The sequence below is a fragment of the Neofelis nebulosa genome, chromosome 2 (genome assembly GCF_028018385.1).
Source record: "Neofelis nebulosa isolate mNeoNeb1 chromosome 2, mNeoNeb1.pri, whole genome shotgun sequence".
Taxonomy (NCBI): domain Eukaryota; kingdom Metazoa; phylum Chordata; class Mammalia; order Carnivora; family Felidae; genus Neofelis; species Neofelis nebulosa.
In genome coordinates, this window is record NC_080783.1 from 72,437,656 (window position 1) to 72,454,958 (window position 17,303).

General features: G+C 37.0%; 1 protein-coding gene across 3 annotated transcripts in view; it reads left to right on the top strand.

Moving 5' to 3' along the window:
• Nucleotides 1-17,303, top strand: part of PLA2R1 (phospholipase A2 receptor 1) — a 120,929-nt gene that overhangs the window by 59,258 nt on the left and 44,368 nt on the right. For all 3 annotated transcript variants that reach the window (XM_058715182.1, XM_058715183.1, XM_058715184.1), the window contains 2 exons: nucleotides 4,047-4,219; nucleotides 16,818-17,020. In XM_058715182.1, the coding sequence (XP_058571165.1) occupies nucleotides 4,047-4,219; nucleotides 16,818-17,020 (376 nt within the window). The remainder of the gene's footprint in view (nucleotides 1-4,046; nucleotides 4,220-16,817; nucleotides 17,021-17,303) is intronic.

The window sequence follows — 17,303 nt, forward strand, 5'->3', positions numbered from 1 at the left end:
CTATTAATACATGTCTGTCTTTATGCCAGTACCACACTGTTTTGATTTCTGTACTTTCAACAAGTTTTGAAATCAAAGTTGTGAGACAAACTTTCTCATTAGTATAAATTCAAGCAAGCCAGAAGAATATAAACTAAAAAATGAGAGTGCCCCCTCACCTGCACTCTTTCTCCCTCCAACCAATCCCACTCTTTTCCCATTAACAGTTAACAAAGGTAACTGGCATTAACAGTTTGGAATTTGCTCTTCCAGGTGCATTTCTTGTGTGTACGTTAAGTATCTTTTCTATCTGTTCTGTCTTTTGCAATAAATAATATCCAAAAACTTAAGACTTCTAGTTCTTGAGGCATGCCACCAAAAACTTCTTGTAATAATAATCATGATACATGTCTCCCATTTTAAAACAATGATATTCTATTTCTATTCTTGATTTAAAAGAAAGAGAAGGAATTTATCATTTTTATGTTCATTCAGCAATAGAGTCAGTTATTTGAATACGGTATTAAAAATGTTAACAATCATGTTATTAGAAGAAATCCCATTGCAATCACTCAGTTAAAAACTGAATACCTCCTAACTGTATCACTATATGTAAAGACTACCACTGTTTTTTTTTTAATTGTAGTAAGTTCTCTAGTAAAGTTACATCCAGTTCATTACTTTTTTCAATTTCTAGTTTTAGGTCATACAAACATAATCATTAAGTACTGCTGTCTGCTAAGTATAGTATTACTTATAGACAAGAAACATCTTTCTTTTCAAGTACATTGGCTAAATGGATGAAATATTTTCAGAGACTCAAATATAAAATATCTCCTTTGGGGGCATTAAGGAATCTACTCCTGAAATCATTGTTGCACTATATGCTAACTTGGATGTAAATTAAAAAAATAAAATAAACAAATTAAATTAAATAAAATATTTTTTTTTTTTTCAACGTTTTTTATTTATTTTTGGGACAGAGAGAGACATAGCATGAACGGGGGAGGGGCAGAGAGAGAGGGAGACACAGAACCGGAAACAGGCTCCAGGCTCCGAGCCATCAGCCCAGAGCCTGACGCGGGGCTCGAACTCACGGACCGCGAGATCGTGACCTGGCTGAAGTCGGACGCTTAACCGACTGCGCCACCCAGGCGCCCCTAAATAAAATATTTTTTAAAAAATCTCATTTTGAAGTGTGCATTTTTTGAAATGCAAAATTTATTTTGAAATGAAAAAAATCATCAGTGTATATATCCCAAAAATATGTATTACAGTCTTCAAATTGCATTTTTTATTTAAAAAAAAATTTTTTTTTACCGTTTATTTATTTTTGAGACAGAGAGAGGCAGAGCATGAATGGGGGAGGGTCAGAGAGAGGGAGACACAGAATCTGAAACAGGCTCCAGGCTCTGAGCTGTCAGCACAGAGCCCGACGCAGGGCTCGAACTCACGGACCGCGAGATCATGACCTGAGCCGAAGTTGGCCGCCCAACCGACTGAGCCACCCAGGCAACCCAAATTGCATTTTTTAATTAAAATGTAATGTTTAGCACCATCAGTAACAATTTGTTAACAAACTGATGAAAATTCAAGATATATTTTTCTTATTTACATTGAAAAATGCATATTTGGTTTCTTAACTTTTTTAAGGAGCTGACTGGAAAAAAAATTTTTCCTGATTTTAAGAATTATTTCCCTAAAAATTTGATTTTATAAGTAGTTACACAAACGCAAAGTGTTTTATCATTTGCTTTTCTAAAAGACAACAGTATTTACTTTACTAAACTCTTTGGATATAATATATTATCCTGGTTCAAATAATAAACTAAAAATCTGTACTTTTTGTTCTTAAGTCATAACATTTGAATTAAATAATCTAGTGAAACCAGGCAAAAAGGCCAGATATAAAGAAACTCTGGAATATTCGCAAATGCAGAATTCTAAACACAAGGCCAAAAAAGACTTTAAAAGATCATCTGCTCTATTACTTTAAGCCAGAGTTTTCACAACCCTTTTAAGTGTTTGGAACCAAATAGTGAGTGGTAACAAGTATAAAATATACTCTTGTTTCTTTATCGGTTAGAAACAGACACTCAAATGGCTGCATGCTGTGATCCAGAGTTAAGTTCTTAGAGCACATAATTTAAAAGAAAGACATATTTGCTGAATTTCTATATTAACAATGCTATCTTCTAAACAGTACCAAGAGAACTAGAGTTCTGATTTGAAGGTTTTAGGATCTAATGTATGAGTATTATATGCAACTACTTAAAAGATACTTGCCAATTTAAAAAACACAGGGTTTCTATTGTTTTAAGCAATCATAGTGATAAAATAGCAAATCAGAGTGGACTAAATAAATCCAAAACCAACAGGGAACAAAAGGAAAATGTTGTCATGAATAACGATACCAGTGGCCAAGTTTACAGACAATGTTATATCTCTCCATTATCCAATAAATGCCATAGTACAAGGTCATGGAGGAACCAGCAATGTCCCCTGGGTTTAGAACCAGCACAGTGAATAGTAGTCGGGCCATAGCCTGAACGATGCAGTGCCATGCTAGCCTCCTAGGACAGCAGTTTAAGGCACCAGCTGGGCATGATAACAATGCTACTCTGTCTCCGAGGGGAGAAGGAAAAGCAGATTCTAAATTATGAGAGTATGAACCATTGGAAGCATAAGGAAAATTACAATAGCATCTAGACAATGTTTAGTTTTATGTACAGTCCTTTTGAAGGAGGTTTTTTTACATTTAAAACATTTTACATTTACATTTTTTTACATTTACATAAAATTCTGCCACTGCAATCTGGTTAAAAAAGAACTTTTCTAGTTTTAGATGTGTGCTATATAGATTATTAATAGAGCACCTACAGAAAATAGTTAGTAAAGCATAATAAAAATCTATATGTCCTGCAAAGATGAGTATCATAGATGCCTAAGATTACTAAATATTGCTAGTGATGTTTATAAGGCAGTTAAAAATTGTACGTCTCCCCCCATTTCCCTTGAAGCTTTTCTACTCTTGAATGACCCCATTGCTTTTGTTTCCTTTAGCAACTTAAAGATGCATGGTAATGAAAAACTTCCAGAACTGGATGAAAAAATTTAATTTGCTTTCTTTTTAGGTTTTCTGGATGATTTCATCAGGCCTTCCCTTTCTCATTGACTCAGCAGTTCTGGCCAAAAGTCATCACTGTTTGAAATGTGTTTCTTTAAAACTTCATGTGTATTGAAAATAAATTTTTCAAGCTTAGCTTAAAATTTCAACGCTAGTTAAATTTTAATACTCACGTTTTTCTATTAGGTATTCATGTGGAAGCATATACACAAATTTTCCAGATTCCGCTTTTGATGCATTCATGTTGGGGAAGGAGCACTGCCACCAATCACTGAACACTAATTCATTCAGCTGTGTGGGGAAAATATTGGTGGGTGTACATCCTTGGATTAGTTCCTAGGGTTTTAAATCTATCTTCAGTGAACATGCCCATCTGAACACATTTGAATAAGCCACGGATTCCATGTGCTTATGAACAAACTGATTTGGGATACATAAAATTGCTACTCCAATCTCTGTTCCATTCTCACTAGGCAAGTGTGGCAGGGGAGGGGGGTGCGGTACATGTGAACTCCATGTTGGCAGACACTCATTTCTTCCCCCCACTGCCAGTTCCCCCCCTGCACGCACATTAAAGCAAGGTATGTGCTGTGTGGCCTAATTACAAAACAGGGCACTTGCTGTGCCAAGAAATATATTGCTAACTTTATGGGCTTTACCACATATACTCTGAAACTGGAGCTGGACTCTATTCCTTGAAAGAATTAAGCCTTGTCTTTGAGACTCAAATTCTCCTCACTCATCTAATTCTGAGCATTGCAGTGACATTTGGCATGTATTAGTATGCTCAGGGTCTATGAGTATTTTTCTGCTCCATGTTCTGAAGAATTCGTCAGAAATGCTTATTCTGGTGCCATTCTGTGCAGCTCATTATGCTTTAATGACAATTTTTTTATTGCCCAGGAACTTACTATAACCATTTCCTTTTTCTGTTTTTAAGGTTTGAACAGGCTTTTATTACCAGTTTGATCAGTAGTGTGGTAAAAACAAAGGGCAGTTATTTTTGGATAGCTCTTCAAGATCAAAATGGCACAGGAGAATACACTTGGAAGACAGCAGAGGGTCAGAAGTCTGAGCCGGTGCAGTACACACACTGGAATGCATATCAGCCTCGTAAGTAGAGAGAACTATAACATCACCCCTCCCTCCTGTTTCCTTTGCTCAAAATTCCTTCCACCCCGTGATCCAGCTCCTCTGGTGCTTCCTTAATGTTTTCTTAATGCCTAAATCAATTAAAACAATTACCACAGGTTCTCAGGGGGTGAAATATGGCTGGTCTTTTTTAAAAGTATGATGCATGTGACATTTGACAGGTCCAAGGTGTAAATTCATTGCTCAAGACCACACATGCCTTTATTAGCAGGAAGTCCAGTTTCTTCCTCCTTAAAGGCTTTTCCCCCTCCCCCTCCCCCTGCCCTTGATTGTCCAAGAATATCAGGGGCTTACTCAGCCCAGACTAGTCTGATATACTTCAAAGCACAGTGAATGGGCACACATAGGTACATCTACTCAGTCCACAGTCACAGCCACTTTGCCATGGAATGCTGACCCATTACTTAGGTAACACTCTTGTTAGTCCATCTCCTCCATGGGCTTCTGTTATCCTTAGCCAGGATTTCAGAGTTGCTCTATTAGTTCATCCTCATATGCTCAGCTCTGAATTCCAAAACGTGAAACTGTGCCAGGTTAGTCAGTTCCAGAGAAACGAATGGCTCCAGCCACAAACTACCCTAGAACTAGCCCCTTTGGAACAAGCTTTAGGCCCTTCTTAGGTGACCAGCCTAGACCCAACACACCTTTACATCAGCATGAATTCCTATTTGGATGCCTTGGTCCATTTCTTACTTACGGGCCTCAATCAGGGCTACCCTAAGAGATGATAGGCAATAAGATACCTCTAAATGTGTTCCTGGAGGAAATGGGTTAGGGGGCCTCAGGCTCTTCCCTGAGGAGAGATAGATATTATTATAATACTGTCAAAATAATTTTCTTATATCAAATATATAATGATAATAATTAGTCAAAGGACCAAATATACCAATTAAAAGACAGAGATTGTCAGAGAAGTTCAAAAAACAGGACCCAACTGTATGTTGACTACAAGAAACCCACTTTTTATTTTTATTTTTATTCTTTAATTATTTTTATTTTTTTTTAACATTTATTTATTTTTGAGACAGAGAGAGCGCATGAACAGGGGAGGGTCAGAGAAAGAGGGAGACACAGAATCTGAAACAGGCTCCAGGCTCTGAGCTGTCAGCACAGAGCCCAACGTGGGGCTCGAACCCACAGACCGCGAGATCATGACCTGAGCCAAAGTTGGACGCCCAACCGACTGAGCCACCCAGGTGCCCCAAGAAACCCACTTTTTAAAAGAAAGAAAGAAAAAGAAATCCACTTTAAATATAAAGGCACATGTAAATTGAAAGTAAAAGGATGGACAAAGATATACTGTCCAAATACTAATCAAAAGAGAACAGGAATAGCTATATTAATGTCACAGAGCAGACTTCAGAACCAGGAAAGTTTTCAAGGATTAAAAAAAGTGACATTATATTATGGTAACGGAGTAGTACTCTAAAAAGACATAACAGTCCTTAATGTGTATGCACCTAACAACAGAGCGTCAAAATACATGAGCAAAAAAACCTGATAGAATTGCAAAGAGAAATAGATGACGCTATTATACAGTTGGAGACTGTAACATCCCTCTATCAGAAATGGACAGGGATGCCTGGGTGGATCAGTTAGTTAAGCGTCAACCTTGGCTCAGGTCATGATTTCACAGCTCATGGGTTTGAGTCCCGTGTCAGGCTCTATGCTGATAGCTCAGAGCCTGGAGCCTGTTTTGGATTCTGTGTCTCCATCTCTCTCTGCCCTTCCCTGCCCACATTCCCTCTCCCTCTCTCTCTCTCTCTCTCAAAAATAAATAAACATTAAAAAAATTAAAAAAAAAAAAAAGAAAAGAAATGGACAAATCCAAGAGACAGAAAATCAGTAAGGACAAAGTTGAACTCGATAGTACTGTCAATCAACAGGATATAATTGATATCTATAGGCTAGTTAATCCATCAATAGCAAATTACACATTCTTTTCAAGCTCACATGAAATGCTCACTAAGATAGACCACATACTGGCCAAAAACCTCACCTTAACAAATTTAAAAGAATAGAAATCATATAATGTCTTCTCTTGGTCCACAGTGAAATTAAACTAGAAACCAACAACAGAAGGATAGCTGGAAAATCCCAAAATATTTAGAGATTAAACAACACATGTCTAAATAACATGTGGGTCAAAGAAGAAATCTCAAGAGGAATCTTAAAACATTTTAAACTAAATGAAAATGGTAATCTAAAATCAGCAATCTCTGGGATGCCTGGGTGGCTCAGTAGGTTGAGCGTCCGACTTCAGCTCATGTCATGATCTCATGGTTCATGAGTTCGAGCCCCACATCAGGCTCTGTGCTGACAGCTGGGAGGCTGGAGCCTGCTTCGGATTCTGTGTCACCCTCTCTCTGCTCATCCCCTGCTCACACTTTGTCTCTTTCTCTCTCTCTAAAAAATAAATAAATATTAAAAAAAATAAAATCAGCAATCTAAGTATTAGAAGAGAAAATTAAATCTGAAGTAAGCAGAAGAAAATAAATAATAATAATAATTAGAGCAGAAATCAATAAAATTGAAAACAGGAACTCCATAAAGAAAATCAACAAAACCAAAACCTGGTTCTTTTAAAAGATCAATGAAATTGATAAGTTTGTAGCCAGGCTCACTAAAAAAAGAGAGAAGACTTGGGGCACCTGGGTGGCTCAGTCACTTAAGTGTCTGACTTTGGCTCAGGTCATGATCTCACAGTTTGTGAGTTCAAGCCCCACACCAGGCTCTGTGCTGACAGTTCAGGGCCTGGAACCTGTTTTGGATTCTGTGTCTCCTCTCTCACTGCTCTTCCTCCACTCATGCTCTGTCTCTCTCTCCTTCAAAAATAAATATAATCATTAAAATTTTTTAAATTAAAAATAAAAAAAGAGAGAAGACACAAATTACTAACATCACAAATAAAAGAGGAGGCATCACTACAGATGCCAGGGACATTAAAAGGATAATAAAAGAATATTATCGGGGCGCCTGGGTGGCGCAGTCGGTTAAGCGTCCGACTTCAGCCAGGTCACGATCTCGCGGTCCGTGAGTTCGAGCCCCGCGTCAGGCTCTGGGCTGATGGCTCGGAGCCTGGAGCCTGTTTCCGATTCTGTGTCTCCCTCTCTCTCTGCCCCTCCCCCGTTCATGCTCTGTCTCTCTCTGTCCCAAAAATAAATAAAAAACGTTGAAAAAAGATTTAAAAAAAAAAAAAATAAAAGAATATTATGAACAACTCTATATCCACACATTTGATGACCTAGATGAAATAGACCAATTCCTTTAAAGATATAATCAGCCAAAACACACACAAGAAGAAATAGACTATCTGAATAGGCCTACAGCTGTTAATAAAGAAATTGAAACAAAATTCATAACTTTTCCAAACAGAAAGCACCAGGTCCACATTGGTTCATTGGTGAATTCTACCACACATATAAAGAAGAAATTATGCCAGTTCTCTACAATTTCTTCCAGAAGACAGAAGCAGAGGGAATACTTCCTGTCTCATTCTGAGGCCAGCATTACCCTCATACCAAAATCAAAGATGTTGCAAGAAAAGAAAACTAACGACCAATGTCTCTCACAAACAAAATAGCAAAATCTTCAATAAAATAATAAATTGAATCCAACAATGTAAAAAAGAATTATACACCACAACCAAATGGGACTTATCCCAGTTATACAAGGCTGGTTCAACATTCGAAAATCAATTAGTGTAATCCATCACATCACAGGCTGTAAAATAAAAGTCACATTATCATATCAATGGATGCAGAAAAATATTTGACAAAATCCTATACCTATTTATTTTAAAAACTGTTAGCAAACTAGGAATAGAGGGGAACTTCTTCAACTTTATATATTTAATTTTTTTTAACATTTATTTATTTTTGAGACAGAGACAGAGCATGAGTAGAGGGGGGAAGCAGATTGAGAGGGGAGACACAGAATCCGAAGCAGACTCCAGGCTCTGAGCTGTCAGCATAGAGCCCAATGCAGAGCTTGAACTCACAAACTGTGAGATCATGACCTGAGCCAAAGTCAGATGCTCCCTGACTGAGCCACTCAGGTGCCCATCTTTATAAAGAACATCTACAAAACCTACAGATATCATAATTAATGGTGAGAAACTAAAAGCTTTCCCACTAAAATCAGAAACAAGGCAAGGATGTTCCCTGTCAACAGTTCTTTTAAACATTGTACTAGAAGGCCTAGCCAATGTAGTAGGATAAAATAAAATAAAATAAAATAAAATAAAATAAAATAAATACAGATTGGGAAGAAAGAACTAAAACTTTGTTCACAGATGATAAGATTGTCTATTGACACTTGAACTAATAAGTGATTATGGCAAGATTGCAATATGAAAGATTAATGAACAAAAGTCAATTGCTTTCCTGTATAACAGCAATGAACAAATGGAGTTTAAACTTAAAAACATAGTATCATCTATATTATCACCCCCAAAATGAAAAACTCATATATAAATCTAATGGAATATATATAAAATCTATATGAGGAAAACTATACACTTTAATGAAAGAAATCAAAGAACAAGTAAATAAATGGAGAGATATTCCAAGTTCATGGATAGAAAAACTCGGTATCATCAAGATATCAGTTTTTCACAAACTTCCCTATAGATTCAACACCATCCCGATCAAAATCCCAGGAAGTTATTTTGTGGATATTGAAAAGACTGATTCTGAAGCTTATATGGAAAGGCAACAGACCAAGAATAGGCAATTCAATATCGATGTAGAAGAACAAAGTCAGAGAACTGACACTACATGACTTTAAGACTTACTATAAAGCTAGAGTAATCAAGACAGTGTGGTATTGGGGGGGAAAAAAAAGACAAGTCAGTTGAACATAAGACAGCCCAGAAACTGACTGACATAAAACATAGAGCTAAATGTGAGTCCCAAAGCTGTAACACCCTAGAGGATAACATAATAGAAAACCAGATGACCTTGGGCAAAACAATGACTTTTTAGATATAACACCAAAGGCACAGTCCATGAAAGAAACAGTTGATTTGCTGGACTTCATTAAAACTAAAGACTTCTGCTCTGAGAAAGCCAATGCCAAGAGAAAGAGAAGACAAGCCACACACTAAGACCAAATATTTGCAAAAACCACATCTGACAAAGGACTGTAATTCAAAGTATACAGAGAATCCTTGAAACCCAACAATAAGAAAATGAAGGACAAGAATTAAAAATGGACAAAAGATCTTAAATAAAGATATATAGATGGCAAGCAAGCATATGAAAATATGTTCAACATCATATGTCATTAGGAAATTATAGATTGCAACAAGATACCACAGCACACCTATGAGAATGACCAAAATCCAAAACACGTGTGAGGATATAAAACAATGGGGACACTCATACATTGCTGGTGGGAAAACAAAATAGCATCCCACTTCCAAAGTCAGTTTGATAGTTTCGTACAAAACTAAACATACTCTCACCATATAACCCAACAATCACACTCCTTGGTGTCTACCCAAATAAACTGAAAACTGATATTCACACAAAAATCTACACATGGATTTTTATCGAAGTTTTATTCATACTTGCCAAAACTTAAAATTAATCAAGATGTCCTTTAGCAGGTGAATGGATAAACAAAATATGGGACATCTAGACAATGGAATATTATTCACTGCTAAAAAGAAATGAGCTATCAAGCCATTCAAAGACATGGAAGAAATTTAAATACATATTACTAAGTGGAAAAGGCCAGTTGAAAAGTCTACAAACTACGTGATTCAAACCATAGGACACTCTGGAAAAGGGAAAACTATGACACAGTAAAAAGATTACTAGTAAAAAGTGGTTTCCAGGGGTCAGGGGGAAGGGAGGGGTTGATAGACCGAGCACAGAGGATTTGGGGGACAGTGAAACTATTCTATATATACACAATGGTGTATATATGTAATTATACATTTGTCCAAACCATAGAATGTACAACACCAAGAATTAAACCTAATGTAAATCATGGATTTGGGGTGGTAATGATGTGTCACTGTAGGCTTTAACAAATGTACCATTGTGGTATGAGATGTTAATAGTGGGGAAGGTTTTACCTATTTGAGGCAGGAGGTATGAAGGAAGTCGGTACTTTCCACTGTTTTGCTATGAATTCAAAATGCTCTAATATACATAGTTTATTATTCTTAAAAAAAACCTATACTTTAAAAAAATGACTGCAAGGTGAAGTTAAGACAAATCAGATTTTTTGTGTGTAAGCATCGGTTTAGGAAATGTGTATAGAAACTGGTGACTTGCATGGCTCTAAACGAGAAACATCATAATTCACTCAGTAAACAACCTTCTTATTCTACAAATCTGTGAATATTATTAAAATGCAGACAATAGTGAAGTTCCATGTCACACTATTACTGAAAAATAAAAAAAAAAACCTCAGGCTTCATTTCTAATATACCTCGGAATTTTGTTAGGAATGTCTATACCTGTCAAAATAAATTAATACATTTTGAATAGACAAAATCTTGGTTCTTAATGTTACCTTCCTTGGGGCATATTTGGATGTCTAAAATCTGGAACTGAAGCAGAGCTCCTTGTCATTCATAAGTTTCTACTATAATTTATTTGAGTGGCACTACTCTTTTCCTCTTCTCCCTGAAGCAAAAATAATATCATGATGCTCAGTTTGGCTGCTCATGCTGACTGACATTGAGTAAATTGTCTCTGAATAAGATGAAAATGTAAATCTTTTTTTGAAGAAAATAGCAATATAAAAGCCTCTGTGTTTCCTTTTTTCTTTTAAATTGCAGTTTGCAGAAATGCCATCCTAAATCACATTTTTTTCCCTGCCTGTCACAAAAGTATCCATTAACTTCGTCCTCATGTCAGAATCTTAATCCAGCCCAGACTGACTATATAAATTGACCACTGAATAGGAAGCCTGCAGTTTTTTTATAAACTTAGCCAAGACTCTGTCTTTATGTCATATCATCAAAATATTCAATCTGTGGGGGAATCACAGTTCTGCCACTTTTTTCAACATTGTATTATGTTCACCAGATAGTGTAATGACCCACCATATACCCATCACCCAGTGTCATCAATTACCAACTCACAATCTATCTTGTTTCATCTATATACTCACCCACTCTCCCCAACACTTCTAATATTTTGTCATAGCAAATCCCAAACATCATATTGTTTCATCCACAAATATTTCAATATCATCTCTAAAAGATAAAGACTTCTTTTTAAAAAATGTGAACATAAGACAATTATTACAGCTAAAAGTAATTAACTATAATTTCATAATATCATAAGTCTTCAGTTAATGCTCACATTTCTAAATGATTCATAATATTATACAACAGATTTCACAGTTTGTCTGAATCAGGATCCAAAAAGGTTTATACATTTGCAGTTGATTGATAGATCCCCTAAAGTCTATTTTAATCTCTACATTTCCTTCTTCTTTGCCCCCTCCTATTTTTAAAAAATTTTATTTGTTGATGCAAGTGGGTTGTTTGTCCTGCAGAGTTTCCTACAGTCTGGACTTTTTGATTGAATCCCTGTATGTTGTTTAATGCGTTACTCTATCCTCTTTATTTTCCATAAAATTGACATTTTTATTTTTAAGAAGGTAGAATCAAAGGCATTATATAATTCAGATTTTCTTTTCTTTTGGAAAACCATTTCATAAGTAGTTGTGTGTTCTATCTTAAGGCACATAATGTTCACTTTTCTCACTTTTTGCAATGTTAGAAGCCGCTAATTATCAATGCCTAGATCCATTGATTCCTTAGGGGTTACTTCATAGCTTCCTATCTGGGATATCTTTATAAAGAGATAGTTTCCTGCTATTTTACTAAAACAACAACAGCAAAGAGACTGTGGCACTTGGTATTTTAAGAGAAGTAACTATTCAGGTAAAACAGGAAAACCAGTTTTGATACATACCAACTAGTACCAGTAATTAAAGGGAAAAAATGGGGACTTTCTTATTTAGGAACGTTAAATGGGATAACTCCAGAACATTTACCCCAGTTGTCCCAAGTCAATAGAAATCTTCTGCCAGTGACAAAGAAAATGGGATGCCAGTAGAGTAAATCAGATCTCTTTTTCTTGAAAGTGCCCTTCACATAGCAAAGAAAAGTCTGTCCAGCCAGCAGGTAGATAGGCTGATCCATTTTAACGCTTCCCAGAGTTCTGAAATGAGGACAAACATATTCTCATTTCTGGGCACTCTTTGGGTATTTTCATATTTTTTTTGTAATGATGTAAGTAACTGTCATACAAGGTAAAAGTGGGATCAGAGATCTTTACGGAAATGCTGTGATCACACACAGAAAAGAAACATGACTATAGAAAAGGAGGAACATAATTGAGGGGAAGATTCAATCATTGATTCAACAGCTATGTGTTGAATGCCTGCCTATTCTGTACCTTGGCATTGTCTCATAGTAGACTTAGTTAAATCTGTTTTCAAATTCTGCATCAAACCCCTCACTGTGTGGCCTTAGGCAAGTTACCAAACCTCTGTGCCCCAATTTTTCCATTAGCAAACTGTAAATACTGATATGATATCTATCTCAGAGTTTTTGAAGTTAAATAAAGACCATATAAAATACCTAACAGCATTCCACGGAAGCTACCCCCATTGCATCACTTTTCTGCATGAAGATGGAGAAAAGGACAGAGAACAAAGGTGGGTAGATCATATGATCATATGATTTTTTTTCTTTTAGTCTATTGATATGGTGGATTACATTAATTGGTTTTCAAATGTGGAATTATGTTTGCACATCTGGAATAAATCTCACTTGGTCATAGTAAAAAAAAAAAATGATGGGAAAGGGTTATTGCAAGGAATGGGAAAATAACTAAACAGACTAAAGAAAAATAATTGTCCAGAGGCTCTGAAGGCCCAGCTACAGTTACCTCCTACCCTGAGGCCACAAATAGATTTTGTTTGTCTGCTTTCAGATATTTGACCAGAGAGGTGAAAAATGGAGGCTTTCTCACCTCAGTTCATTTTATATGGTTAGATAGCTTTGTCAAATGGAAGGGGCTAGAACAGTGAGTTGGAATTTCTTAATTGACCCAAAGTTATCCTATTCGTGTTTTTTTTAATGTTTATTTATTTTTGAGAGAGAGAGAGAGAAAGTGCGCGAGCAGGGGAGGGACAGAGAGATGAGGGACAGAGGATTTGAAGCAGGCTCTGTGCTGACAGCAGAGAGCCCAATGCAGGGCTCTAACTCACAAAACCGTGAGATGTGACCTGAGCCAGAGTCAGATGCTTAACCGCCTAAGCCACTCATTCATGTTCCATGGACAGAGTGAAGGGGGATAGACGGAGGGTAAGGCAGATAAGGAGAATCAGTTTAAATGTGAGATTCACCACTGAGAAACAGAATGATAATTTTTCTCCAATGGGAGATGAGTTATTGAATTTGAGAACAATATCTCTGGGAGAAAAACCCCCTCCACTCCCACCCATACCCTACTTTTCTTATTTGGCTTTTGCAAGCATGCCTACAATATAGGATTATAAATTCGGTTTATATCTCCCTTATCCCAGTCTCCCTTTATTACACTGCTTTACTGCTTCTTTGGGGCTGAGACTCCAAAATTCGGGTCAAATGTTCCATTAAGTTAACCACTTTAGAATCCCAGTAACATTCCCACAGCATTTTCACCTTCATCGTAGTTCACAAACATCTCCTTCTCTACTAATGAAGATGAGTTGAGTATCTATAGTATCTAAAACCAAAGCTATTTAATCATTGTCTGATTTGAAAAAGTAAGACAAAATGCAAGACCAACAACAAAAAAAGTATATTACATTTTAAATTTGCTGAATCGAGCTTTTTAAAAATTCCTTGAACGTGCAGGCAGAACTCATGCCACAAAATCCCAGCTTTTGTAATAAACAGTCAAAAAAGAATAGAAGCAACATCTTAGGGCTGGTTTTGGCCCTTCTTATCTTTCAGGGTGCTTTTAAATACATTATTCCATTTGATCTTCATGAAAACCACTGAGGAAAGAAAGGAATTCTTATCCCCACATTTCAGACAAGGGTTTTTTTGTGTGTGTGATTAATTAACCTGTTTGAATTTTGAGTTACTAAATATTTGTGCTGAGACTAGAAGCCCATACTTCAGGTTCCAAGTCAAGGATGCTGGGGAAGGATGATGGAATTGAGAGGGAATGCATGTACCCAGCTCTCTCAACTAGAGCAACTCCATTAGCATATTATGTTTGGGGCTTTCATGTGGATTTCCATAGCTCAATTTCATTACAATCTCATCACTGGGGAGTATGCAACATCCCCTCTATTGTTCAGGACCCAGCTAGATTGTGAGATGCATTCCAAAATTACATTGAACAGGACTGCAAAGCTCCATTCATGACAGATTGCAGTTGCATGCTATAATCTTTTCCCCTTGTGTGGCCCCCAATCTTTCATTCATCTTTAACACTACCTAGGTGTTCTGGCCAATGGAGTCGACTAATGGCTTTTGTATAGACCAACTCTCTTTTGACTTTCTTTGTTTCTATACAGGTCATACTAGTCATGTTTTCTTGTTTACTACTGGACATTTTCACCTTTGTGGGTCTCTCTGACATATCAGCACACACACACACACACACACACACACACACGACTATAGGCTTCTTGTGGATGGCCATGATGCCTGGTGTCTAACACAGTGTGTACACTCAGGATTGCTGAAGACACAAACACTGGTTCTGTCGCCCCCTTATTCTTTCTCCTTTTCCACAAACTCTTCCATTCCTCTAGGAGAGGCTCTTTGTATGTCCTCCTCTGTCTTCTTTCTTCTCTCTTCCCCTCTTCTTCAACCCTCTCTTTAGTCTTTCTGTGAGTGTAAAATAACCATCCATGGCTGACAAGGATAAGTCCAGTTACCATGTGTTTAAAAAAAAATTGAAGCCATTCTTTGTGATGGAAATTAAGTAAAACACATACATAGTCCCAAGTAGCTACATTTTTAAAAGTGCCTTTAGGTCCAGAGTCATCAGAGTCCTCAAATGCTCTATCTCTAATTGCTTGCTTTTTTTTCACAAGCATCCCTTGAAAACTCTTTTTCTCTTTTTCAGCCCTCAAAACACAGCTAAAATGTCAGTTGCTGCAAATCCTTTACTGATATCCCGAGGCATACTCCATCACCCCTTCTGAAATCTTCCACAGAAATCTTACTATAGTACTTCACACATTATGTTAAATGCAATTAATGTGTCTATGCCTCACACTAAAATAAGGGCTGGGGGTTGCTTGTTTTATTTTGTTTTGTCCTCCTTTCTCTAGTAGCTAATATACAGACTAGCCTGGTATGTAGATATAGATGCACAATTTTGTTGTGGTTGAATTTGATTTAGATAGATGAATGATCACTTTGGCTTCAAGAAAAAAGGTTCATTCTTACTCAATTTTTATTCTATTTTTCAAATGGGATCGTTTTCTATTATTCACTGAAAATTAAGGGGTATTTTTTTTAGCTATCCTACGAGTTGTATAGAGTTAACAACAAACTTGGCACCTTAACTCAACAAAGAAATTGTTTCTATGGAAAAACATGGTTAATTTTCCAAAATGTTCAAACATACACAAAAGAATAGAGCTTCATCCAGAACTAGATGGTCTTTCCCTTTTCCTTAATGTCTGCCTTTATTCCTGCCCCCAGTTTTACTCCATACGTAATTTAGCTCATTCTCTCCACTCTCCCATGGTTGGCAGTTTGGTTTTCTGTGGTGTATCTTGCAGTCTGCCTTGAATCCATCATTTATGTATTTTCCTGGTCAAATCTATTTCTCAGAGGGTAAGCACTATGCATTTTTCATTGTTGATTCTTCACAATGGGGTATGAGAGCATGATGTACAGAGTAAGTGCTCAGTAAATGGTGGGCTAAACTTTTCTCTGCTCAGTTAAAAAAAAAAGCACAATAATTGGAAGTAGAGGAATGTTGGCATTTGATTGAAATATTGGGGATTTGATTGGCTATGGGGGATATTTCAGTCCCAGGTTAAACAGTGCCTAGTTTTCTATCATTTATCATCTGAGCTCAAAATGTCCAAATTTCAGTCTTCACAGGCTCTCTTCCCTCACTTTTTCATCTTCTATTCTTTTCTCCAAAGATGAAGAGAAGATAGTCCTGTTGATAAAGCATTCTTTCTCATCTTTATTGTTCTTATGTGGTCTCTTCATTATGAGATGTCAGTTATGCAACACTCCAAAGACCAGTATTCCAAGACCAAAATGTTCTAGTCATTCTGGTATTAAAAAGTGCTGTTTTCAGGGTGCCTGGGTGACTCAGTCTGTTAAATGTCTGACTCTTGATTTTGGCTCAGGTCATGATCTCACAGTTGATGAGACTGAGCCCCACATTGGGCGCTGACAGCGTGGAACCTGCTTGGGATCTCTCTCTCTATCCCTCCCCAACTCACGTTCATTCTCTCTCTTTCTCTGTCTCTCTCTCTCTCTCTCTCTCTCTCTCTCTGTGTGTGTGTCTCTCAAAATAAATAAACATTTTTAAGTGTTGTTTTCTGCTTTTAGGCTACAGTGGTGGCTGTGTTGTCATGCGAGGAAGGAATCCACCTGGTCGGTGGGAAGTGAAGGACTGCAGACAATTTAAGGCAATGTCCTTGTGTAAGCAACCAGTGGGAAATCAGGAGAAAACGGAGCAGGAAGAGAGATGGCCCTTTCACCCTTGCTACTTGGACTGGGAATCAGAGCCTGGCTTGGCGAGCTGCTTCAAGGTGATGCCAAGGGTATCTAGACATTCTGAATGGAACAAACATTATTTCAGTTTTGACCATGTATCTCAAATTCCTTTATTCCAGAGCAGTGCCTGGCACACAGCAAGTACTTAATGTTGTTGGCTGTCTCTATCTTTTCAATTATATTCCAAAATTTTAAGTTGAAAGACTGACATATCCCTGGTGATACTGAAGGCCTCTTCACGAAGATTGTTATCCAGGCCCCAGTCAATGTTATTTTTGTTGCAATGTACTCCTCACTAGGTATTGAAATGATACAATT